General features: G+C 59.6%; 1 protein-coding gene across 1 annotated transcript in view; it reads left to right on the forward strand.

Moving 5' to 3' along the window:
• PRRX2 (paired related homeobox 2) overlaps positions 1-25,809 on the forward strand; it is a 42,309-nt gene that overhangs the window by 14,472 nt on the left and 2,028 nt on the right. Inside the window, exon 2 of the mRNA XM_028520423.2 lies at positions 25,351-25,538. Within this exon, the coding sequence (XP_028376224.1) occupies positions 25,351-25,538 (188 nt within the window). The remainder of the gene's footprint in view (positions 1-25,350; positions 25,539-25,809) is intronic.

The raw sequence follows: 25,809 nt of genomic DNA on the forward strand, positions 1-25,809 counted from the left end.
GTTTCCACGGGCTCTCGACATCCCCGTGCTACAGGTGAGAAGCACAGGCCCCTCCACTCCACATACGTTTCTCCAGCCCCTACTATGTGCAGGCACTGGGCGGACACCCACCCATCAGCCCTCAGAGCTCCCAGCTAAGAGGAGACAGGCGACATGTGAAATCAGCATGTCACCAGCCACCTGTTAGTCACCTCTCGGCACTGTATTTAGGGACCAATACACAACTGGACTTCAGGCTCCCGTTTTCCTGGGTCTTTGGTAAAGTTCCTGGGCCTTTGGCATTGTGGGCCTGGAGGGAGAACAAAACTGGGCTGTGAGCCAGCCAGCCACCACCCGTCTGCCCACCACCCATCCATCCACCACCCATCCATCATCTATCTATCCATCCACCATCCATCCCTCACCCACCCATCCATCCACCCATCCATCATCCATCCATCATCCATCCATCATCATCCATCATCCATCCATCCATCATCCATCATCCATCCATCATCCATCCATCCATCATCCATCCATCATTCATCCATCCATCACCCATCTATCAATCCATCACCTGCCCATCCATCCATCCATCCACCATCCATCACCCATCCATCCACCCATCCATCCACCCATCCATCCATCCACCCACCCATCCACCATCCATCTACCATCAATCCATCCACCATCCATCATCCATCCATCCATCCATCCATCCACCATCCATCCATTCACCCATCCATCTACCATCCATCCATCTACCATCCATCCCTCACCTACCCATCCATCCATCCATCCATCCATCCATCCATCATCCATATATTCATCCACCCATCCACCATCTATCTACCATCCATCCATCCACCCATCCATCCATCCACCCATCCATCCATCCACCCATCCATCCATCCACCCACCCATCCACCATCCATCTACCATCAATCCATCCACCATCCATCATCCATCCATCCATCATCCACCTATCCATCCATCATCCATCTATCCACCATCCATCCCTCACCTACCCATCCATCCATCCATCCATCCATCATCCATATATTCATCCACCCATCCACCATCCATCCATTCACCCATCCATCTACCATCCATCCCTCACCTACCCATCCATCCATCCATCCATCCATCATCCATATATTCATCCACCCATCCACCATCTATCTACCATCCATCCATCCACCATCCACTCACCCACCCATCCACTCATCCATCCACCCGTCCATCCATCCACCCATCCATCCATCCACCCACCCATCCACCACCCATCCACCATCCATCTACCATCAATCCATCCACCATCCATCATCCATCCATCCATCATCCACCCATCCATTTATCCATCCATCCATCATCCATATATTCATCCATCCATCCATCCACTCACCCACCCATCCACCATCCACCCATCACCCATCCATCCACCATCCATCCATCCACCATCCATCCATTCACCCATCCATCCACCCATCCATCATCCATCTATCCCTCCATCCATCCACCATCCATCCATCCACCATCCACCCACCCACCATCCATCCATTCACCCATCCATCCATCATCCACCCATCCATCCATCCATCCATCCATCTATTCATCCATCCATCCATCATCCATATATTCATCCACTCATCCATCCACCCATCCAGCATCCATCTACCATCCACCCATCCACCATCCATCTACCATCCATCCATCCACCACCCACCCACCATCCAGTGTTTCCTGGGCACCTCTACTGTGCCAGGCTCCACTGTCAACACAGACAGCCCCGGAGAGGGGCAGAGGGAAACAGACCAAGCAAGTTGCATCAATGATGGTGAAGTGGTGGGGGGCAGGGACAGACAGGTCCCCAAGCCTTTCTGGGGCGGTGAGGGCAGGGTTCCTACGGGAAGTGGTGAGAGGAGGTGAGACTGGGCAGGGCTTCCTGATGAGGCGGAAAAGGCATTCCAGCCAGAGGGAATAGCATGTGTGCGGACAGGAAGTGACTGAGCATGGCTGGTGGGAGGCTTGTGGCGGGCAAGGGGAGCCAGAGGAGTCTAAAGGGACAGGTCCCCCCGAGGCTGGGATCCAGCCCCTGGTCTGGAACATCAGCCTCTCTCAGGGTCTTGCTCAGGCGGAGGGTCAGGACCAGGGGAGGAGAGGGGGGGACGCCTGCCTCCCACCGCTCAGTTACACCGAGTCCTAGGGGGCACCTGGGGGTCACGGCCTAGTGGGCCTGAGACAGGGAGCAAAGCCCGGAAGCCAAGGTGATGAGGCTGAAGCAGACAGGTGCACAAGGAGTTCTGGGCATGGGCGGGGCTTTTCAAGTGGGGTCTTGCAGGATGCGTAGGAGCCCACTGTCCACCGGTTCCCGCTGTAGCACCCTCTGCCTGTGGCTCTCGGCTTGCATGCTCACCACACTCCTCGTCCACAGGGTGGAGTGGGGAGGGCCTGCTCTGCTGAGTCTCCAGCACTTATGAGCCCTGAGGGTCTTGCCAGAAGAAGGCCAGGCACACACAAGGCCAGGGACGTTGCATGCTGTTGGTTCCCAAGAGGCTAGGGGCTTGGGGATGCCGGTCCCTGGCGCAGGGAGCCACCGCTGCACCCCTCGGCACACTCCCACCTGCTCTCCCGTCTTTCTTCTTCCACGCTGCCCTGCCCTGTCCCCCCGAAGCGCTCACGTCTTCAGTAACACACCCGCCCACTTCCGTCTGATCCCTGCCACTGCCACTGGCCAGCCGGGTGACCCTGGGAAGCCCTCAGCACCTCTGAGCCCTGGCTTCCTCGTGTGGAAAAGCGGAGTAAGTGGCAGCGTGTACCCCCGGGCGGTGTGCTGGGCTCAGGGCCCTGCACACGGGAATCGCCCCTCACGCTCATCACTTCCCGCTCTCCCGCCGCGTCCCGGCCCTGTGCCTGCTCACCTGCGCCGTCGCCTGCGACAGCCCTGTGGGGAGATCTCCGTGTGCAGAGGAAGACACGGACGCTCATGTGGGGTGACTGGACTGTGGTCAGGGCTCTAGGCTGGTCTGATCCCCAAGACCCTGCGCTTGGCCTTGTGGTCGGTGAGTGGTGCTGTGCGCTGGCTACACAGCAGCGCTCCCTGGAGAGCTCTCGGTGGGTGCTGATGGCCAGACCCCACCCCAAACCTGCTGGGTCAGACTGAGAGTGGAGGGGTGCTGGGGCTTGGTGTCTTATTTTTAAAAGCTCCACCCCCACCCCCACCCCCGGCTCAGTGACCGCGTGGAGCAGGTAGAGCTGAGTGAGGACCCCAGCCCCACCTTGCTGCCTGCCTCCGTCCCTCGCCCCCTCCTCAGCCCGACCTCCCTTGCCCTTGGCCTCTGCCTTGGGGGGTGCATCACCCTTTCCTGATACTTGGCACGGAACCTGCAAACCTGTTTTCTCCAGCAGGCCTTTTCAGGGAGCACCTCGCTTTAGCAAGGCCCCCCCCCGGGGGGGCTCAGGGCAGGTGATGTTTTTAGACACACAGGTCGCATCAAGTTGCTGGGAAGGACCTGAACCCTGATGACAAGGTGAGCGCCACCTGGGGACCCGACAAGCCCTCCCGAGGGCAGGGGGCGGCCGCTCCTGGGATAGACACTGCTGTCACTGTCACAGCTGTACCTGGTTTCCAAATCCAAAATGGGCCACAGGCCACAAGGCCAGCTGTGACTGAGGACACCTGCTCGTGGAGAAGGTCGAGGAGAAACAGGTGACACCAAGCCCGCCTGCCTCGGACGGGCCAGAAACTGTAGCGGTGCCGGCTCGTGTGGCTAGAGACCGGCCACCGTTACATTGTCAGAATTTGGAAGGCAGGTTGTCAAATACAGATGCTATCGGAAGCCAAAGGGCAATACGAACTTGCCATCGCATTGAAACGGTCATTGTAATTACCTTTAACATGACATTTAAAAGAAGGGCCATATAGTCTCAAAACTCACCTCTTTCCGGCCACCCGATAACCTCTCACTGTTACTCAGTATTTGCGTTCTCGGGGGTGTGCTCTGCCTTCGTCACTGCTACGCTGTAGCTGGAAAGTGGCCCCGGTGGAAACGTTGGCACCCCAGACACCGGCAAACATTATGAACTAAGGGCCCCTCCTTCCAGGGAACCGGCTGTTCGGCACTTGCCAGCAGCACAGCACAGACTATGATTTAATCTTTCCCCCTTCCCGACGGACGGTGCGTTTCAGAGAAGTGCCGGGTTCCCAGCCACCCTGAGCGGGAAGCACGGACAGTGCGCCCACTCCCCCCGCCTCGTACTCGCTCCCACGGCCTCCCCCTGCCCAGAGCCGTGCGTGTGTCACTACAATCCGAGAGCCTACACGGACACGTCATTGTCACGCAGAGTCACCCAGAGTCCGTGGGGCTTGGACAAACACCGAATGACAGTGTCGCACAGAGCAGCCCCACTGCCCGAAGAACCCCGTCTGCCCCGCCCACGCAGCCCTCCCCCCAGCCCCCACCCCTGCACCCACCGGTCTCTTCACCGTCCGCATAGTTTTGCCTTTTCCGGAACCTCGCACAGTAGGACCACACAGTGTGCCGCCTCTGCCGACTGGCTCTTTTCCCTCCGAGTTCCTCCGTGAATTCTCACGGCTTCACGGCGTATAGTAACGGCCCGCGGTCTGGACGGACCGCCGCCTGCTCACCCATTCCCCTGCCCAAGGACCGGCTGGCCGCCTCCAGGTGGGGCAGCGGTGACAGACGAAGCCGCCGTAGACATCCGAGTGCAGCCCTTGGGGTGGACGCCGGGTTTCAGCCCCCTCGGGCGAATGCCGAGAAGTGGGGTTCCCGGGAAGAGCTGGTTTAGTTTTGCAGGAAACCTCCGAACCGTCCTTGCAAGTGGCTGGACCACTTAACCGTCCCACCGGCCGTGGCTGGGATGGGGCCGCTGCTGCTCCTCCGTGTCCTCGCCGGCGTTCTGGGTGCTCGGCCGTGTCTCCCTGTTGTCTGGCTCGCGTTTCCTTTACAACATGTGACGCAGAGTGTCCTGTCGTGGGCTCACCTGCATCTGTACGTCTTCCTGGGGGACGTGACCGTTAGGGACTTCGGCCCGTTCTTAAAATCGGGTTGTTCATAGTGAAATGTTGTAGAAATGTCTCCTCAACGGCAGACAGTCTCAACAACAACTGTTCTCTCGGGGCCCGGCTTGCCCACGCGGCCTGGCAACGTGCTGTTCCTGTGCCGGGAGTGGGATCCGGTCCCGTTTTAAACACGGAGGCTGGCTCGTTGTTCCCACCCCCGCCACGGCCCCGGGCGAGGGTCTGCCCAGGCAGCGCCCGACCGCTGGGCATGACCTTGCTCACGGGGGCCAGACCTGGATGAACACGGCTGTGTCCGGACGGACTTCGGGGGCCTTCCGGCGAGCGGGTCCCCGCCGCCGCCGAGACCTGGCCACAGGGAGAGAGCGGGGAGGGACACCCCTGTCCCCCCCCCCCCCCCCCGCCTGGCTGTGTCCAGACCTGTCCCCGTGCCCTCGAGCAAGCCGTCCTCCCCTCCGCACCTGCGGAACCAGGCCCGGGGTCAGGAAACACCTGCTTCCCCGCCAGAACCCCCTTCCGAGCCCAGGGTGCCTCCTCAGCATCCCCCTTAACACCGAGTTCCAGCAGCTACTACTACGAGGGGATGAGAAGGGCGGTGGGGGGCGGGAGGGGGTGACAGCGAGAGCCAGGCTGGTCGGAGTGAGCTCACCGAAAAGCCCTGTGACCCTGACCGTCGGTGCAGGGCGCTGCCTGGGCAGGAGCTGAGCGCAGACTCACCTGTGCTCAGGAGGAAGGCAGTGTCGGTCAGTGGTTAGGAGCGCAAGGGGGTGGGGCAGTGAGTCCCGGCTCTCCCACGCACAGGCTGTGTTGTGTGACCTTGGGGAACGTACTGGACCCCCCAGGTCCTCTTTCCTCGTCCGGGGGCGGGGGACAACGATGCCCGCCTCCTCGGGTTGCAGGTGTGTGGGTTCCGTGCGCGAAGCGCCTGGCACTCGGGGGGCTCCCTGGGGGGCAGCCGGGGGCGCCCCTCTCAGAATCCTGGTGACCACCGTGGTGTCTGCACGTGGCCCTGGGGGCCGAGCAAAGGCCTCCCAGCTGGGCCAGGCCTCTGGCCTGGGGAGTTCAGTGCCCCTCCCCTCACGAGTGCCCCCTCCCTGCTATCTGGGGGATCCAGGTGAAAGGGGCCCATCCCACAGAGCAATGGGTCATGCTACAGGCCGGTCAGAGAGGGCTAGGGGCAGGGCCGCGGCACCCACGGCCAATCTTTCGGGGTTACCTGGCCCAACTCAGCCCCCCGCAGTGGCTGGGCCTGGCCGAAGCCAGGGCCTCACGGAGAGCAGGGTCGTTCTGGCTGGTCGAGGGCGCCCCCGCCCCGACCTGGGGCCCCGGAGTGTGCATGGGCGCCTGCAGTCAGCACCTCTTCAGAGCGGTCTGGCTGAGGCGGAGTGAGGGGAGACCACCGGTGACAAGGAGAGGCTAGGGGACCAGAGGCTGCCGCGCACTCTCTCTAGCACCAGGAGAAACCACCTCTGCACAAGGGCTGGAGGCAGCAGTGGCAGACGCCCTGCGGGGACCGGCTTCCCTCCAGATGCGCTGTCACCGCTCCAGGCTCCACTTGACGGGCTTGCTCGTGTGGCTTGGTCATTCCACTCCGAGCCAGGGACGGCGCTCCTGGCCCATGCTGGCCTGGCCCTCCCTCCCCACCCCCACCCCCAGCCTGCTGGGGAAGGGGCCGGTCTTCCCGGGGGTGGAGGCTGAGAGCCAGGTCCGGAGCCCCCAGTTTGCTGGGGCCTCCCTCTCCCACCCCATTCTGCCCCTCCCTAGACCCCACATGCTGGAGGGGCGGGGGTGGGGGTGGGGCAGCGGCCACGCCAGCCGGGAACTTTCATGTGGGACTTGGCGGGGGGAACAGAGACTCTGCCGGCCGGTTTCCAGGGCCCGGGCACGTTCTCCGGGGCCATCACGGAGCCGATTACCTCCAGGCAGGGAGCTGCTTAAAAGTGTGGTTTTGCTCTGAAACGCGGCGTCTCGGACAGCCAGCGTTAACGAGCCCCCCAAGTGAATTCAGGGGGGATTAATGGGAAGGTTCTGAGCGAATTCCTTCCCCATCGTGTAAGCAGCTCAGAAAAAAAATGCTCTTCCCCAGTTTAAGGGTGAGTGTGGCATTTTGATGTGGGCCCATTTCCTTAGAAGGTCCCCTCGGAGGAGGGGGGAAGCAAAGTCTTAAGGGGAGGGGGCAAAATCCTAACCCGGAGCCAACAAATTACTTGCAATTTGCAAGCACACACTCGCTGCCCACAGGGACCAAAGGCCGGAAGAGGAAGGAAGGAATGAAGGAATGAATGCCTACATACATACATACATACATACGTAAGGTCGGAGCAGGCAGGGCGGGAGAGACACAGAGAGGGCGGGAGGGACAGAGGGGAGGAGGCCGAAAGCCAGAACTGACCCCCTTGGGCCCACTCGGATGGATGGACCTTTAATGCCAGTATGAGGACTCTTCCTCAAGGCCCCAGCCACCCTTCCAAAGCAAAGCGCATCATGCGCCCTTGAATAGCAAAAGGCAGCTGCTAAAGCAGAACATGTCTCTGGGAGCAAGAGCCGGCCCAGCACACACCCTCCAGGTACCAGGTTGGCACGGGGAGCAGTTCTGCATAAGCAGCCATACAAGGAGTCCCTCACAGGGTCCCCACGGCGCCTCACCGGCCCGGGGGGGGGGGGGGGGGCTCTGGTGCAAGGGCCTCAGCCTGGGGGTTAGGGTGCAGCTGAGGAGAGGTCCTCTGAAAAGGGGAGGGGAGGGGAGGGGAAGGGAGGGCCGCCCCAGGTGAAGGCACGCGTTAGGGCCAACTTTAGGTGACGCTGCGTTTCAGGTGCAAGAGTGGCCTTATCACTGTGAGGACTTGGGCCAGTGACCCCTCCAGCCTCAGTTTCCCTGGCTATGAAGTCAGGATGGGCGAGGGTGGCAGCGTACCTGACTCCTAGGGTGGTTCTTTGCGGAGGAGCGCACGTGACGCGTTCAGCCCAGCCCTTGGCCCGAGGGACGCGCCAGGCACGTGGGAACCGCCTGTTGCTAACTGCGATTGGATTTCCGGGAATTTGGTTTCCCAGGATGAGCAAGGGGCAGTCCTAGCCACAACCCCGGACCTAGCGGAGAGTGGGGAGCAGGGGTGGGGGAAGAGATGTCCGAGCGGGAGGGCAGGCAGGAGGCAGGAAGAGGGGGAGGGTGGGCGTCGTGCCTTGCGCCCCTCCTCCGCGCGCTCCCAACCCTGCACGCCTCTCCCACTCTGCACTCACACTGGGCGGCGGCGGGCGCGGGCCGCGCGGGGCTGGGCGCGCCGATCTATTAACGTCTGTGTGTCTGGGCCGCGGGTCTGCGGCGAGGCAGGCGCCAGGGGCTCGCCTGGAACCAGATGTGCCGCGGCGCCGCTCTGGCCGCCACCGGCGCGGCGCGCTCGCACGCACGGGCTGGCGCGCACATGGCCAGGCGGGGTGGGCGGCGGCTGGCGCGCCGGGCCGGGCACCCCCTGGGTTTCGGGGTTGACCCTAGACCCGTGTGTGCGTTAAAGAGACCCCCACCCACCAGCCGTGCGCCGACAGAGTCCCGCCCAGATGGGAGAATACTGCCCCCCCCCCCGCACCCCCCTTCTCGAAAGGCGGGAGCCGCGGGTGGTGTCTGCCCGGCCTGCCGCAGGCCCTGCCCCGGGGGAGAGAAGGATGGCCTCTCAGAAAGCCCAGCCTCTCCAACACCCCCTTCCAAGGGCTAGGGACCGTTCCCGCAATCCCCAACTCCCAAGTTTGTTTTCTTAAGTTTGTGTCTGAGATTTTTTAAAGTTCTGAGTCAGAGCTTCCCCTAAGATGAAGAGTTTGGTCCATTCTGAGAAATGCCAAAAACGGGGGAGGGGAGCGGGAAACTGGGCGAAGGAAATGTAGGAGTTGACGGCTTTGAAACGCGCAGGCTTTGAAGGGGACTTTTTGCCCACCGGGGAAATACAAGGATTGCATTGAGGACCGTCCCAGCTTGGCGCCAAATCTGCTTCAACCACAGGACGGTCCCCAGCCCTGGCTGCCGTTTGGCAGCTTGCCCCACCCCCACCCCCCCCTCCGCAGCTGCCCTGGGGTGCCCTGCCCTTCAGGACCAGCTGCTTTCCTCTCTGGACCTCCTCTGGGGTTCTGTGGAGTGATGGGGCTGGGCCCCCAAAGCCCCCAGCTCTCCCTACCTGGGCCCTGAGGTTAGGAAGGTGGGGAGGGAGTGGGTGGGGAGGAGACCCTCTGGTCCCACCTGGATGGAGGCGGCATTGAGAGCAGGCAGGCGGGGTAGGACACGGGACAGGGCTGCACCCAGGCCTTTGGGGTTGGGGCAGTGCCTGGGTCGGCAGCCCTTCCGCCTTGCTCTCCGAGAGCATTCCGTGGAAAACGCTGGAAGACGTGTGGAAAGAGCGGATTTCCAGGCCTTGCAGCCCTCCCTGTTCTGGAAATGGTGGGGGAGCTGGGACACTGAGGGGGGGGCAGGGGGTGTCCGCTCCACAGGCATCAACGCTGAAAGATGAACCCTCCCTTAGGTGCCTGTGGGGTGGGGGTAGGGGAAAAAGTGTGTGCTGTCTCCAGGGCTCAGGCCAGGGAGGGGGAGGGCAGGGAGGGGGAGGGGGAGGGCGGGGAGGGCTCTGGCCCTGCGTCAGCGCTGCGGTGGCCGCTGCCTCTGGCACCACCGTCCTCTGGTTGGAACCTTCGCCTGCCCACTGCAGGAGAGCACGGAGGGCCAGCGAGGAGCCGAGGCGGGCTCAGGGAGGAGGGTTCCAACCCAGCCGCCCAGATCCGGGCTGGGGCTTGAGATCGAATCCCGCTTTGCGCTGGGAGGTGCAAGGAACAAGGCTGTTTGTTCCAGACCTTTAGGAGGCAGAGGGAGGGTCCAGCTGAGCAGGCATCGGGCAGCCAGCCGCCTGACCCCAAGGACAGTCTGGCCGCCCCGCCCCTGCCCGGCAGGGCAGGCTCAGCAGACCCGCCCCAGGGCCCCCTTCTGTCCCACCCCCATCCCTACAGGAAGGACGGTGGGTGTCCTCGGGCCTCCGGCCGTGAGCAAAGCCCGCTCCTTTGGGAGGGGACTTCTCTGGCTCTTGCTCTCGCCCCTCGATTAAAAAAAAAAACCAATAAAAAAATTTGTTCCCGCAGATGGGAGGGTCGGGAAAGTGGGCGGCTCCTAACAGTTTACACCAGTCGAGAGTGGGTCACAGTCTTCGCGTGTTTGGATGGACGGGTAATTGGGAATCCCTCCCCATTGGGACCCAAATTCCATCCATTCATTCACATAGTCAGTCACCCAGAATTTACTGAGCACCTACTGTGTGTCGGACACGGTGCCGGGCGCTGGGAATAAAGAGGCGAGTTCGGTCCGTGACTGTGGCTTCCTGGCTTGTCCCCAAGCGTCTGTAAAGGACGGACCCCGCCACCAACGCACACCCGCCTCGGGCACAGCCCAGGTGCCCAAACACCTCTCTCTCTCCCTCTTTTTAAAGATCTTATTTATTTCTTTAGAGAGGGGGGAAGGGAAGGAGAAAGAGAGGGAGAGGAACGTCGATGTGCAAGACACATACCTATCAGCGCCCCTTGGGCGCCCCTAACCGGGGACCCGGCCCGAAACACAGGCAGGTGCCTTGTTACCAAGACACCGGCTCTTCTCGCCGACGCGGTCAAGAAGGACAGGTCGGCGGGCCTGTGAGCGTGCAGGCCGAGTTCGTCAGTGCTGCGTTCTAATGGGGGAGCAAAAGCAAGGGTGGCCAGGGGCCGGGTGGCCAACCAAAGGCCGAGGGGACAGAGAAAGTCCGCTGTCCTGAGGACCTCTGTAGTTGGCAGGATGGGCGTGAGGGAGTTCCATGTGGATTGACGGTAAGGGTGGTGCCGGCTGTCCCGAGGAGACGTGACTCCCCAAACGCAGGTGTTGCTGGGGGTCTGTTAGCCCGAGTCCTTGCTTTGCTCCGACTCTATTTGTTACTTTTTAAAAAAATTTTTTTAAAGAAATGCACTTTTATTTTTTTTCTAAAGATTTTATTTATTTATTTTTAGAGAGGGAAGGGAGGGAGAAAGAGAGAGAGAGAAACATCAATGTGCAGTTGCTGGGGGCCGTGGCCTGCAACCCAGGCATGTGCCCTGACTGGGAATCGAACCTGCGATGCTTTGGTTCGCAGCCTGTGCTCAATCCACTGAGCTACGCCAGCCAGGGCTTATTTGTTCCTTTTGCACATGTGACAGGGACAGGCGATCAACCCAAGTTGTTTCCCGGGCTTTTCTCCGGGCACTGTGGTCCGCCTCCCCTCCTCCCTCCCAGGCCTTGGGGTGAATACACATCTCAAGGTTTCCCTCTCCCGGCCCCCCCACCCACCACGGCCCCAGCCCGGGCTCCGGCTAGTGGAGACGACACACACACAGCCTTTCAAGGGTCCCCCCGCCCCCGCACCATCACAGGTCACTTGTGTTGCTCGGAGCGCCTGGCAGCCTTACCGGACCAGCCTCAGAGCTGATGGGTTGACGGGAGAGACGTGTCTCCCTCTGCTTTCGGCCTCCTGTTGCAGCTCTTTGCTGGACTGCAGTGGTGAGGGCCCTGCCTGTGTTTCCCCCCTGGCCGCTCCTTCTACTGTAACACCCAACCGGGATTCGAACCAGCGACCTTTCGCTTCGCAGGCCGACGTGCAACCCGCTGAGCCACACCAGCCGGGGCTCAGAGCATCTCTTTTAAACAAGCTTCCCGGGGAGTTCCAAGGCAAATTGTCAGTGGACACCCCTTGGAGGGACCTGGAAGTCCTCTGTCAGCCCCTGCCCGAGGGTCGCAAGGTGGCGAAGGGGACAGGGCGGGTCTCCGGAGTCCTGGCTGCAGGTGTTGGAGAACTGCCTTCGAGTGTCAGCAAGGTGGTCCCGGGCAGAGTCCCTCCGTGCTGCCCTTCCACGTACGGCCCCAGGACACGTGGGGACACCCGCAGGGAGAGGGGTTACGGCCGGCTGCAGTGGAGAATGTTCTGGAGTCAGGGCTGGCAGCTGCCCCAAGGCATGACTGGGATGCTGGCAGGGAGGCCGGCAGGGATGGCTCGGGGCCCAAACTCTGAGCCAGCGCCCCACTGGGGAGGCGGGGGCACCGCAAGGGACCGGCAGACTCGAGGGCACCGGGGCCCAGGAGCCTGGTGTGAGGGTGCGGGCAGAGCTCTCCGATGGGCTTTAGGAGAGAGGGGTGGGCAATGAAGCCGCAGGAAATGGGAGTGGGCTGTCTGTGCCCCGCGCCTGCGCCCACCCTGACCCAGCACAGGTGTCTGCTGAGGCTCCAAGCAGCCCCGAGCTCTGCAGCAGGAGGGGACCCCAAGGAACCCCACCCCTATCCATGCTGCCCTAAGCTGCAACCTCACCTCGGTCTGGAAATGGTTAACAAGTGCCACTGTCCTCCAGACATCAGCCACTGTGGGGACAGACAGACGGACACGAGTCCCGGTGTCATCGCTGCCTGGCTGTGGGACCTGGGTCCACTATGTCCGGTGCCCCTCCCAGCCCCCAGCTGAGAGCAAAGCTTCGCAGCAGCGCCTTTCCCATGTCGGAAGGCAGGGCTGGATAGCCCAGGGCCCGGCATTGGGTTGCAGTAAATGGAAGCCCCCCAGAACAAAGTGGGGGAGGAGGAGCCCTTGTCCCCTGCCCACAGCCCGGAACTGCGGCCCGGAGAGCGGCGGAACGCTGCAGCCAGCCCGGGGAGCCTGCAGCCCACGTTCCCCGGCCTGCCTGGGCTCGCCGATGGTCAGGGAGACCCCCAGCGACGCCTGCAAAGCCGGGTGCTCTGGGAGCCCAGAGCCGGGGGCTCGGGGTCCTGCCAACCTCAGAAGAGGAGGCGGCGGGTACTGCCTTTCTCTCAGCTGCTTCCTGGGCGGGGGACCCCAAGGGGGAACCTCAAGGTGGAACAAGGCAGACGGGCAGATTTTTCTGGGGCTAAAAAGCCTGATTCTTCATCCAGCTGACTTTTTCGGGTGGGGTCTGTGGGCAGGATTCGGAGTCTACACACGCCCCTCCTCCCCCCTGCCCCAGAGACGCATGGCAACTCTGCGTGCACCTGCGTGTTTCTGGGGAGAGGCTCACAGCATCTGTCAGACGACTTAAGGGGTTCATGATCAAAACAGGGGCGCAGCCAGTGAGCCAGGGCCCCGATGTTACCTGGGCACTACAGCAGCGGGGCTGGTGGCCATCTGTGCAGCCCCGCGGTGATGCCCCGGCCCTGAGGACAGCCCCGGGCTGCCCCACCCTCTCTGCGCCTCCCGGGGGGGTGGGCGTCCATTCTGGTCTTTCCCCAGGGCCCAGAGGGAGACCCTCCCAACATCACACGGTGGTGTGATGTTGGGAGGGTCTCCTTCTCAGCGGCTCGAGGGGGCAACTATTTACCCTCTGGGGGGGCAGCTGGTTGCCCCCCCAAACCATGTCCAATTGCTGGGTTGGGGGAGGCCCCGCCCCCCGCCCCATGGAACCCAAGAGTCGAGAGGGCCCAGGAAGGAGGAAAACCGGCGTTCTCGGGGCGCGAGCCTCCGTGGACGGGGCTGGGGAGCCTGCCGTCTGCGGTGAGCCCTGGGCCCACTCACGGCCCCTCCCCCTGCCTCAGTTTCCCCGCCTGCAAAAATGAGGAGCTTTGACAGATGACGTGTAAGGTCCTTCCGGGTTTGAGTCCTTGAGCAGATGATAAGGGGCTTGAGCGGTTTGCAGGTTTGCGTCAGAACCGAGCCACAAGGTCGGCACATCTCTGTCCCCTGCCACCAGGCCACTCCCGGGCTCCCAGGCACTGGCCGGGGGCTTTGGGGGGCCCGCCGGCCCTTATCTGGGAGAGGAAGCCCCACGCTGAGCCCTGAGTGGCGGCCTCGCCCTGGTCTGGAAACGGTTAATGAGGGCAGCTTCCCCCCAGATACCAGCCCCTTATTAAAATGTAGGTTTTACAATACGCATTCGGCATGTGGCCGCCAACCTTAGATTAAAACCAGACGCTGACCCCCTCCCTAGATCAAATTTTGAGCCGAGAGCTGCTGTCATCCTCCTCAGTGGCTCCCGGCCCCCTCGCCCCGCACCCCCACTCCTCCAGGCGACCCTCCCCTCCGGAGCGTGGTTCTGGGGTCTCAGGAGCAGAGCTGAGGATGACCGGGCTGACCACTGAGGTGACCAGGGGAGCTGGGAGGTTGGAGCCCCTGGCTGGAGGAGCTTGGAGGCAGAAAGCCATCAAGCCCGGAGGCTGGAAGCTTCCAGAGAGCCGCCCACCCAACCCCCCAGACTTTGAGCTGGATGGTTGTCCCTGGCCTTGGCCCTCCTGGCCCTTTTCTGTGCCTGACAGTAGGACGCATGTGCTCTCTGCTCAGTGGCTTCTCCCCTGCGCTCCCCGCCCGCCCCCCCCCCCCACCTTAGGCTCAGAAGCTTTAGCCCCACCCTTGCCCGCCCCCTGGCTTCCCCAAGGGAGCCTGCTGTGGCGGTCCCCCACCCCCACCTCTCACACACAGGGTCGCGTCCCCAACACCCCCACGCAGAGCAGCTTTGGGGGCCCTAGCAGTGCCAAGCCACCCCCATCTGGGCCTTAGCCACTCCTCTCCTGCCCCCTGTCACCCCCTCCTCCCAGTGCCCCCTTTCTGGCCAGTCTCTGCCACTCCCTGTGTGTGTCTCTCTCTGACCTCTCCCCCTTTTCTGCTTTTTTACGGAGCTATAATTCACACACCATACAGTTCACCCGCTTAAAGTATGCAAGCCGGTGATGTTTAGTGCAGTCGGTGGTACAGCCAGCGCCACCATCAGGTCTAGAACATTCTCATCGCCCCAGAGAGAAACCCTTTCAGCCATCGCCCTGGAGTCCCTGGCCACCACCGAGCCGCATCCGCCTCTGTGGGTTCGCCCGCTCCGGACACTGCGTGGAAGTGGGGTCCCATGGCCCTCGGCCTTCTGGGACAGGCACCGACTCTTCCCACTCAGCACCACGTCCTCACGGTCCACCCACGGTGTACCGTGGACCGGAGCTCTCTCCCTTCGTGGAGGCGAAGAGTTCTCCCTCGTGTGGAGGACACAATGCCTTCAGTTTATCTGCTCGTCAGCGGGTCGGCACGTGGGTCGTTTCCACTTTCCGGCTCTGATGAACGATGCCGCTGTGAACACGTGTGTGCACGTTTTTGTGTGGGCGTCTGTTTTCGTTTCTCTTGGGTTTCTCTCTCTCTCTCGTACCTACAAGTGGAATCGCCGGATCGCCGGGTAACTCTACGTTGAACATTTGAGGGGCTGCCAGACTGTTCTCCAACGTGGCTTCCCCACTTTACATCACCCCCGGCAGTGGGTCAGTGGGTCACGTTCTCGCCGACACTTGTTATTGTCTGACTTCTGGTGCTGGCCGCCGAGTGGGTGTGGTTTCGATTTGTGTTGCCTTGACGGCCAGTGGCTCTGAGCGTCTTCTCCTGCGAGTATCGGTTGTTCGTGGACTTTCTTTGGAGAAAGGTTCTGTTCCGATCCTTTGCCCGTTTTTCAGTTACACTATTTAACTTTTTATTATAGAGTTCTAAGCGTTCTTTGCTTTCTGTATACAATGATCCAATATATGATTAGGAGAAATTTTCCTTAAAAATATTTACGAACCCACAGAAGTCAACCCATTCCTGTAGGTCATCTGGTCGCCTTCTTGGTGGCGTCCCTGTAAGTTTTTGATTTCGATGACGTCGGACTTTTTCCCTTCGGTGGCTTGTGCACTGGGTGTCGCACCTAAGACCCCTGCCTGGCCCCCGGAGGGGAAGTGGAGACTTCAGCTCGTTCTCTGGAATGAGGCGTCCCTCCGTTTATATAGTCTTTCATCCAGAAACAAATTTGAAACCGAACTTCTCGTTGAGCCCCGGGGATACGGCAGTGACGAGGCAAAGCCGGTGCCCACCTTCCTAGGGTTTAGACTCACATGGAAGAGACAGGCGGAAGCAGGTAACCACGATGGAGGAAGGACTTAATCACAGACGTGCAGGGCAGGGCCAGGCCCAGGAGCTGGGAGTGAGGAGACCCATCCTGGTCCGGGGGCAGCAAAGTCAGGCTCTGACTGAAGGCGGGGTAAGCATTCGCTGAGCGGAGGGGTGCCCTGCTGCAGGCACGGGAACGGCACGTGCAAAGGCCCTGAGGCAGGTAGGGGCTCGTGTTGTCTGGGAAGGCAGACCGCCTTGGCCCATGGTCCCCCCGCCGGAGGGGGCAGTGGCCCCTTGGAAGTGCAGCGCAGGCAGCATGCCATCATGGCCTTTGTCAGGGCAGCCCCAGCCCCCAGAGACCCAGATGCATTACAGCTGCCTCCAGGGTGCTGCCGAAGTTTCTGGTGGCCATGCGGGAGCCTTGCCAGTCTCAGGTCTGCTGGGACTTGCTGCAGCCACACGGGTCGCTGGCCTCGGGGCTGGCAGGAGGTGGGGGTGCTGTGCAGAGGCCTGTGAGGCTGTGGGCTTGAATGGGGCCCCGGTGACGCTCTCTGGGTCCTCAGGCCCCGCCACATTGTCCCTCCTCACCTTTCTTCCCGAAATGTCTGCTCCTTCTCCGGACTGGTAGCTATAAAAACGTGTCAGCACCTTGGGTTTTGTTCAGAATTAACGAGGTGAAACATCCTTGGGGGGAGGAAGGGCCGTGGCTGGCAGTGGCGGACCCCACCCCCTGTCCCCCGCCCTGTGAAGGTGATCTCCCGGGACTCAGTGCTGGCCGGGCCTTTGGGGCTCTGTGAGGAGGACCCCGGGCCCTGGAGACAGCCCAGCACAAAGGGCAGCCTCCGTGGTCCCTCTACACCCTTCCAGTGCCTCCTTGTTTGTTCATTGGTCTGTTTGTTCGTTCATTCGTTCACTTAACACTCGAAGTACAGTTGTGAAGAGTTTACCTTGGGGCCAGGCCCTGGGATGGGTCCCAGGGAGACAGAAAACAGTGAGTTCCAGTTCCTGCTTGACAAATGACCCCACACTTACCCTGCAGCAACAGAACTACGAGGGAGGGAGCGGTCGGGGAAGGCTTCCTGGAGGAGGCGGTGTAGCTGCTGAGACAGGAAGGCGAGCCAGGGAGGGAGAGAAGTTGCCAGCCCAGGAACGCTTTGAGCAGGGGTCCACAGCGCGAGGGTGGGCATGCTCAGTGTGGGCACTGATTTCAGGGAGGCCGTGAACCCCGACTGCAGCCCTGAGGTGGCTCAAGGACCCCAGCCCCGGCTCTGCCACGGGGGTGACCTGGGCGTGAAGACAGCCAGGGAGACCCCTTGGGAGAAGGGCTCCGTCCTTTTACTGTGTGTGCTCACCGATGATTGGCCCAGGGCAGGGCTGCGGCCCGGGGTGGCCTCCGCCCTCTGTTATCCCTGGCAAAGTGGCCCCCAGGGCTGTGGCAGGAGAGGACAGGGCCTGGGCGTCACAGGCTGAAGGGCCCCCTCTCACTGAGTGAGCCCGGGTAGGCCCTGGCCTCTCTCTGGGCGCCCTTCCGCCTCCTCCCAGCGAGGAGAGCCAGCCCTGCCTGCAGCTCCGGGGCCTGCTGGGGGCCGCCCGGGGGGCGAGGCTGGGAAGCCAGCCTGTTCGCTGTCGCCAGAGGCACCAAACCCTCCTCTGTGCTTCGTCCCCGGGCCCTGCGTGTCCGGGAAGGAGGCCAGCTTGGCTGGAGATGAAACCAGCCCCGGAGCCCCTTGCATGGGATCCTGGCTGGGGTGGGGCTGGCCTCCGGGGGAAGCCCCCGGAAGCCCGGGCTCCCCTCTCCAGAGGCCTCTAGGAACCGGGAACCTTCCCCTTCCCCTTCCCTTCTGCCAGGGAGCCCTCCCTCTCTTTCTGTGAATACTGTTGACCTGACTCAGTCGCAGGCCTGACCTTGGGCCTGCCCACGCAGGTCTCACAGGCTGGGTGGCCCGCACGCCTCCCCCTCCTGGAAGCCCCCCTGGCCTGTGTGCCCGGGAACTCCCACACGCGCCCCAGCTCCGGAAATGCTTCTGCGGCCCTCAGCGGCCCTCCTCGGGGTGGTTCCACACCCCCTGAGCCCCCGGAGAGGCGCTCAGAAGTTCGTGCGCGAGGACCGGGGTGGGGCGCCATGGTCGTCCAGAGCCTGGGCGCTCTGCGGATCTGCCGAGCCAAAGCCCCGCTCGGGCCTCCGCTAGCCACGTGGCCTTAGAGTGCTGCCCGACCCCTGGGGCCTCAGTTTCCTCGCCTGTAAGACCGAGATAAGAGCCCCCATACAGGGTCGGTAAAAGCGTTCAATGAGGTGGTTCCTGTTCTCCCCATCTTTTCCAGTGAGATTCCCGAGGCCGGATGAGGCGAAGGGGTTCCCTCCCTGCCACCTGCCTGAGCCAGGCCCTCCCGCATCCTTATCCACAAGGCCGCTCTGCCTCTCACCTCCCGTGGGTGCAGGTGGAGAGATTCCCCCGCCCACAGTCCTCCGGGATGCCCAGGCGGTTCCCAGAATTCCTGTGTGCGCTCCGCTCCCCCCAGGGTCCTGCAAAAAGGAACCCAAATCTCTCCCAAGAGACCTGGGGGCGTGGGGAGAGGCAAAGCCTTCACTGGCCTCTCAGCGCCCGCCCCCCATCTCCACTTCCTTCCGAAGCCTTCCCCGCCTGGGAAGGCGCTGCAGCTCCGAAGTGAAGCGCCTTTGACCAGGGCCCGGTGTTAATTTGTTAAACCCACATCAAGGTCCTGAGGACCCATTGTTTATTTTTGTGAGCGTGTTGGCAGAGATCACACGGGGGGGGGGGGGCGGGGGGAGGGCTGCTGCTTTGGTCAGAATAAATGCTAATTAATAAAAGTTATTTATTTGGGTTGGAGCTCGCCATGGCCCTGGGGTCAGGCGCAAACTGACTATTTGAAGCAAAAACAAATAGAGAGTGTCTCCCGACGGCTCGAGAAAGGCAGGGACGAAGAGGCTGGGTTTATTTGTCTTGGGAAGAATTTGCAGTTAATTCCCTCCAGACTATTTAGGCCCTTAAATTACACGGAGTAAGAAAAACCGTGGGTGCCGGGGAGAGGAGCCAGGAGCACTTGATCATCTGGCTGAGAACGGGGTTTTTAAATGTCTTTGGCCCGCACTCAGCCAAATAAATGGTACGTGTGAAATAATTTAATGGCAGAGAACTGCGCGCCAGTCTTTTTTTTTTTTTTTTTTCCATTGTAATATAATCGGGGACGGAGTGCTTTGGGCTTTAAGGCAGAGAGAGCGGGGCAGGCCTCCCCGGTCCAAACGCACCCCTCCCTTCCCGGATCCAGCCCCCTCACCACCGAGTCTAAACAGCCAGGGGAAAAGGAGGCGACTGAACGAAAGGACTTGGTCGGAGCGGCCCCAGGCCTCGCTGGCTCCAGGCTTCCCGAGGGTTTGTCTTGCGGCCCCGGAGGGACACGCCCGCCCACCGCGGAGCATTTCTCGGGAGGTGATTCAGGAACTTACCGGAACGGCACATCCGCCGGGAAGTGGGGGCTGCCCAGGGAGCCCTGGCTGAGTCCCGAGCCCAGGGTTCGAGTCCTGACTCACCTCCCAGACGCTGCTGGGATCTTCCTCACCCCGCCCCCCTCACCCTGCACCCCGCCCCTGCACCCCGGCTGCCTCTCCTCTGCCCACCTCAGGGACCAACACCCTCTGTCTTCTCCGGGCTGGGTGACGGAGGACAGAGCCCTGTCTTTGAGCACCAAGCGCCTTGCACGCTAGCGATAACGCCGCGGGCAGTGGGCACTTATCGGTCCGTTACCGTGCTCCTGACGTTGAGTAGCTCTCAGCCCCTCCGGGACTTGGTGTGACCTTGGGCAAACCACTGTCCCTCCCCCTCCCCAGCTCCCTGGAAAGAGGTGGCCAGGGCGCCCTCCCCCGGAGCTAGGATGGGGACTCAGGCACTGCAGCCAGATGAGGTGAACCTGGAGACCCCGCCCCACGGCGCCTCCCAGAGCTGGGCCTGAGAGTGTGCCAGACCCCCGCATGGCGTCCCCTAGTTGGGAGGTGGATGAGGGAGGGGACCCCCACGAAGACAGGCTCCCAGTCTCACGGGCTGAGCCTTCCCACAGATCTGACTGTCCATCGCAACCGCAGGACCTTGGGCAGGCCACCCAGGGCCTAGGTCTCCCCGTGTGTGTGACACGGGCGGGCACCAGGCCTCCGTGGATGCCAGCTTACGAGCCCTGGGCCCTGCTTCTACCCAGCCCGACTTCTGTTGAGTGCACCCCATCCCAGCCGCCTTGGTGGGAACCCCAGGAGGGCCAAGTCCACCCCTGTGGGGCCCGCTGGTGTCAAGGGTGGGAGGCCCTGGGGAGGGGCGCAGGCCCTGATTTGGGGGATAGGTTTCAGCTCCAAGTCCCCGCACAGTTTGGCGAAAGAGCCGCGTGGTTCCTTCCGGCGCCCACTTGGCGGGGCGAGCGCTGCAAAATTGTTTTCATTGAAACACCCTCCGTTTTAAATTGCTTGGAAACTTCCCGAAAAAGTCTCCTTTTTTGGCTGAAACGCCTCCTGCGTTTGGGTGTGTGCCCAAGCAGCATTGCCTGAAGCGGGGCGGACATTGCGTCTGCAATGGCGGCTGTTCCAGAAGCTTCTGTCGGGCCGGGGCTATTGATCACCACCCAGTTTTCAGCACATGGGCCCTTGTTGTTTTGGTTTAAGGTTTCTCCCCGCGCAGGGGGGTGGGGGGTGGGGGGTGCGGGGCAGAGAGACGTTCACAGGCACCAGGCATTCCCATCCATCCATCTTCGCCTTTTCTTGGAGGAGAGGGGTGAGGAGTGAAGGCTGAGACAGCGCGGGAGGGGAGGCTGGCTCACAGGGGCCACTCCAAGCTCCCGCCACCGCCTACCCACCCCCACGTGCCCGTGCGTTTGCAAGTACGTGCCCCCACGCAGGAAAAGGCCCTGAGCGGACACTCCAGGTGATACAAATCAACAAGGGTTTGTCACCCTCAGCACCGTGGGTGACGGGAACCAGATAATTCTTTGATGGGGGGGCCTGACCTGTGAATGGAAGGGTACCTAGCAGCATGCCAGCGTGTACCCTTTCCATCCGCACCCTGGCAATCAAAAATGCCTCACCCCCACCCCTGAGGTGAGGCTCAGTGGGTCGAGCGCCCTTCCACAGCGTGAAAGGTTGCTGGTTCGATTCCCGGCCAGGGCTTGGTCGCCATGTGAGACTCGAGTGATCAGTGTATCTCTCTCACATTGATGTTTCTCTCCCTTTCTTTCTCCCTCCTTTCCCCTCTCTCTAAAAATAAGTAAATAAAAGGTGGGTTTTTTTTTTTTAAAGATTTTTTTAGCCCTGACTGGTGTAGCTCAGTAGATTGAGCACGGCTGCAAACCAAAGCGTGGCAGGTTCGATTCCCAGTCAGGGCACATGCCTGGGTTGCAGGCCACGGACCCCAGCAACCGCACATTGATGTTTCTCTCTCTCTATCTTTCTCCCTCCCTTCCCTCTCTAAAAATAAATAAATAAGTAATATTTTTTTAAAAAAGATTTTTAAAAAATGTCTTCAGACACTGCCAGATGGCTCCTGAAGGCAAAATCGCCCTCAGTTGAGAACCACCGGTCCAGACCCGGCTGTAAGGCCATCTTTTCCCCGGGCACCCGCCCTGACTCCTGCCTGACTGCCCCGCCCCCCCCACCCCCGGCCTTTCTCCTACAGGCAGTGCGGACCAGGCACCAGGCTCGTGGGACAACTTAGCCTCAGACAGAATCAGCTGGCTGCTCGGCAGTCAGCGAGCTGCTAACCTGGGAGCTGGTTTGAAGGCGGAGAGCGAGTGGTGTCCATTACGGTGCCCAGAATGTTCTAGATGCTCAGCTGAACAAACGGACAGCACTGTGAGAACAGAGGACACACAAAGGAATGTGTCACCGGAGAAGCAAAAATACAAGGAAGGACTAAAACCCAAAAGGTTAACCCAAACTCTGGGAGCCAAATTGGGCAGAGCAGGCCCTCCTGCCCGGCTGGTGGGCGTGGCCACATCCAGCATCGTGCCCGCAGGCGCAACAGTCTCGCCTCCGGGACTCCGATGCGCAGTGACCAAAGGAGAAAATTATGTTTACACAGAGACGCCCTGCAGCGTTCCTTTGGTTGCAAAAGATCGGAATGCACCCGAGTGCCTGTCCCCAGGGCTCCGGGGAATAATCCCCGGTGAGTCACACACCGCAGTGCCCCGGGGCTGCGAAGAGGAGCTGGAAAGTTCTCTGGGCGCTGGATGGAGGGGTCCCTGGGACAGATGGTTAAGGAGGAAAAACGAGGGCAGAGTAGTGCATGGAAAGCTGCCTTCTGATAGAAGATGGGGGGGGGACATCCCACATAGTTTATTATATTTGCACAAAGCAAAGCTGAAACACAAAGCCAAACTGACTTAGGAACCGGGTCCCCACGCCTGGAGGGAGAGAATAAGAGGAAACAGTGAGTACGGAGAACAAGCCAAAGAAAAGGGTGACAGCGTGGGTGCGAGGGGCGGCTGGGTCACTGGGCCCTGCGGGACACCTGGTGTGTCAGGCCACCCTGCCCAGACCGGGGGTCAGAGCAGCCCTGCTAACACACGGGAACAGACACAGGGAGGCTGCCAACACGAGGGGACAAAGAAACGTGGCCCAGATGAAAACATAGATGAAAACTCCAGGAAAAGAACTAAACAAAGTGGAGATAAGCAATCTGTCAGGTGCAGAATTCAAAACCCTGGTTGTCAGGATGCTCAGGGCACTTGGTGAGGACCTCGGCAGCATCAAAAAGACCCAGTCAGAAACGAAGGACACCCTGATTGAAATAAAGAACAATTTACAGGGAAACAACAGGAGAGTGAAGGAACCTGATAATCAAGTCAATGATTTAGAACATAAGGAAGCAAAAAACAACCAATCAGAACAACAAGAAGAAAAAAGAATTAAAAACCAAATGAAGATAGTGTAAGCAGCCCCTGGGACAACTTCAAGCGTTCCAACTTTTGCATCATAGGGTGCCAGGAGGAGAGAAAGGGGAAGAAATTGGAAATTTATTTGAAAAAAAAAAATAATGAAAGAAAATGTCCTTAATTTGGTGAAGGAAATAGACATGCAAGTCCAGGAAGTACAGAGAGTCCCAAACCAGATGGATGCAAAGAGGCCCACTCCCAGACACATCATCACTGAAATGCCAGAAGTTAAAGATAAAGAGAGAATCTTAAAAGCAGCATGAGAAAAGCAGTTAATTACATACGGGGAGTTCCCACAAGACTGTCAGCTGCTTTCTCAATAGAAACTTTGCAGGCTAGAACAGACTGGCCAGAAATATTCTAAGTCATGAAAAGCAGGTACCTACAGCCAAGATTGCTCTACCCAGCAAAGGGTAGAGAAATTTAGAATGGAAGGGCAGATAAAGAGCTTCCCAGACAAGAAAAAAGTTAAAGGAGTTTATCACCACCAAACCATTAGTATATGAAATGTTAAAGGGACTTATTTAAATAAAGAAGATCAAAACTATGGACAATAAAATGGCAATAAATACATACCTATCTACAATTAAATCTGAAAAACAAACTAAACAAAGAAGAAGAGCAGAGACAGAATCATGGATACAGAGCGTTTTGATGGGTGCCAGATGGGAGCAGGAGTGTGGGGGATGGGTGAGAGGTGAGGGGGTTTAGAAGTACAAACAGGTAGTTACAGAGTAGCCAGGGGGAGGTAAAGTACAGCACAGGAAATGGAGCAGCCAAAGAACTTATACCATGACCCACGGACATGAAAATGATGTGGGGATGGCCTGAGGGAGTGGGGGTGCTGGGTGGAGGGGGGTAAAGGGGGAAAATTGCAACAACTGTAATAGCATAATCAATAAAATATAGTTAAAGATGTGATTTTTTACATGGACATTTTGGTTATTATGACACTAGATCTTTTCTTTAAAGATTTTATTTATTTATTTTTAGAGAGAGGGGCAAGGGAGGGGAGAAAGAGCAGAGGGAAACGTCAATGTGTGGCTGCCTCTCACGCACCCCCTACTGGGGACCTGGCCTGCAACCCAGGCATGTGCCCTGGCTGGGAATCAAACCGGTGATGCTTTGGTTCGCAGGCCTGCACTCAATCCACTGAGCTACATCAGCCAGGGCCAAAGAAATGATCTTTTAGAAAGAAAAGGGTATTACTGTCCTGAATGAAATGGTATCTAAAATATTACTAAATAAAAACAGGCTCATGGAATTACCAATGTGTTCAGCGCAATCTCATGCTTGTACATTTTCTTGAAAATAATTTTTTTAAGATTTTTTTATTTTTAGAGAGAGGGGAAGGGAGGGAGAAAGAGGAACATCAATCAGTTGCCTCTCTCTCTCACGTCCCCAGCCGAGGCCCTGGCCCACAACCCAGGCATGTGGCCTGACCAGGAATCCAACCAGTGACCTTTCATTTGTGGGGCAATGCTCAACCCACTGAGCCACGTGGGTCAGGCTTGCTTGTACATTTTTAAAATGCACGTGTGTAGTCTTATAAAGTACAGAGAGTGGAGCTGGAGAGGGGGAAGTATCTGGTTTTACTTTATACCCTTCCGTGTTGTTTGAAGCTGTTATTGTGACAAGCAATGACATCACTTGTTATTAATATATATTAATATATATTTTATATTAATTATTTCTTATTAAACATGTATATATTTATTAAGAAAATCAGCTACACAGAGAAGTGCTGAACAGGGCAGTGTTGGTTCTAAGAGGCAGGTGAGTGCAGTGAAGGGAAGGAGGTTTCATGTGGACTTAGGTAGTCGGGGAGGGGTCCCTGGAGGAGGGGGTAGTGAGCCGAGCCCTAGGGGATGAAAGGTCAGCATTTCTGTCCCTGGATAAAAATTAAATGTGGAAATAGTAGCTGAACATTCTCCCCCCTTCCCCTCTGTAAATGGGGAGCGATGGGGATCCAGCACCTGTGTATAGGGTTCCCATGAGCACCCCATGATCTGTGGGTGCTAAGGAGCCTGGGTGCAGTGGACCCTCTGAACTGTGACTCTTACTGTTCTTTATTGGGTGTCATTTTAATTCAACAACAAATATCGATGGAGGGATTACCACGCCCTAGAGCCAGGACCAGGTGCTAAGGACACGCCCCTGTCCGTGGACCCTCCCTGGCCAGGTGGTCGCCCCTCGCGGCAGCAGGTGCCCATCCCCTGACTCCACAGGATAGAGCCTGGTGCTTTCGTTCACCATGGTGTAGCCCAGGGCCCTGGCCTTAGCCTGCCACACAGCAGGGGCTCGGTGACTGTGTGTGGAAGAATGAATGGACGAAGGAGCGAAGGAGTGAGTGAAAGGGAGGGGCTCCTGCGCCGTGCGTCTGCGGAGGGAGACCCAAGTAGAGAGCTCAGTGCGAACTGCCGAGCAGGCAGATGCCTGAGTGCCTTTGCCCGCGCCCCCAGGTGCAGGGGCAGCCTGGCGGGGCTGGGGACACCCACCGCGCCCTGCCCTCCGCCCTACTGACCCTCAGGTTCCTCCCCGCAGGAGAGTGCCCCAGTCCTGGGCGCGGGAGCGCCACCAAGCGGAAGAAGAAGCAGCGGCGGAACCGCACCACGTTCAACAGCAGTCAACTGCAAGCGCTGGAGCGCGTGTTCGAGCGCACGCACTACCCCGACGCCTTCGTGCGCGAGGAGCTGGCGCGGCGCGTCAACCTCAGCGAGGCGCGTGTCCAGGTGAGGGCAGCCCCTCCGTGGGCCACCCGTGGGTCTGTGGAGCCACCATGGGCTCTGGCTTAGGGAGCTGCCCAGGTGAGGTGTTTAAGAGCAGGAACATCTGAGGCCAGGAGGGCTGAGGTTCAAATCCCAGCCCTGCCACTTATTAGGTGTGTGACCTGGGGTAAGCTACTTAACTTGTTTGTGCCTTAGATGCCTCTCTGTAAAATGAGGGTCCCTTGGGTCTATGTTATAGGGTTCTTCCGAGAACTACAGGAGTTAATACATTTGT

This window comes from Phyllostomus discolor, chromosome 3 (genome assembly GCF_004126475.2).
Source record: "Phyllostomus discolor isolate MPI-MPIP mPhyDis1 chromosome 3, mPhyDis1.pri.v3, whole genome shotgun sequence".
Lineage (NCBI taxonomy): Eukaryota > Metazoa > Chordata > Mammalia > Chiroptera > Phyllostomidae > Phyllostomus > Phyllostomus discolor.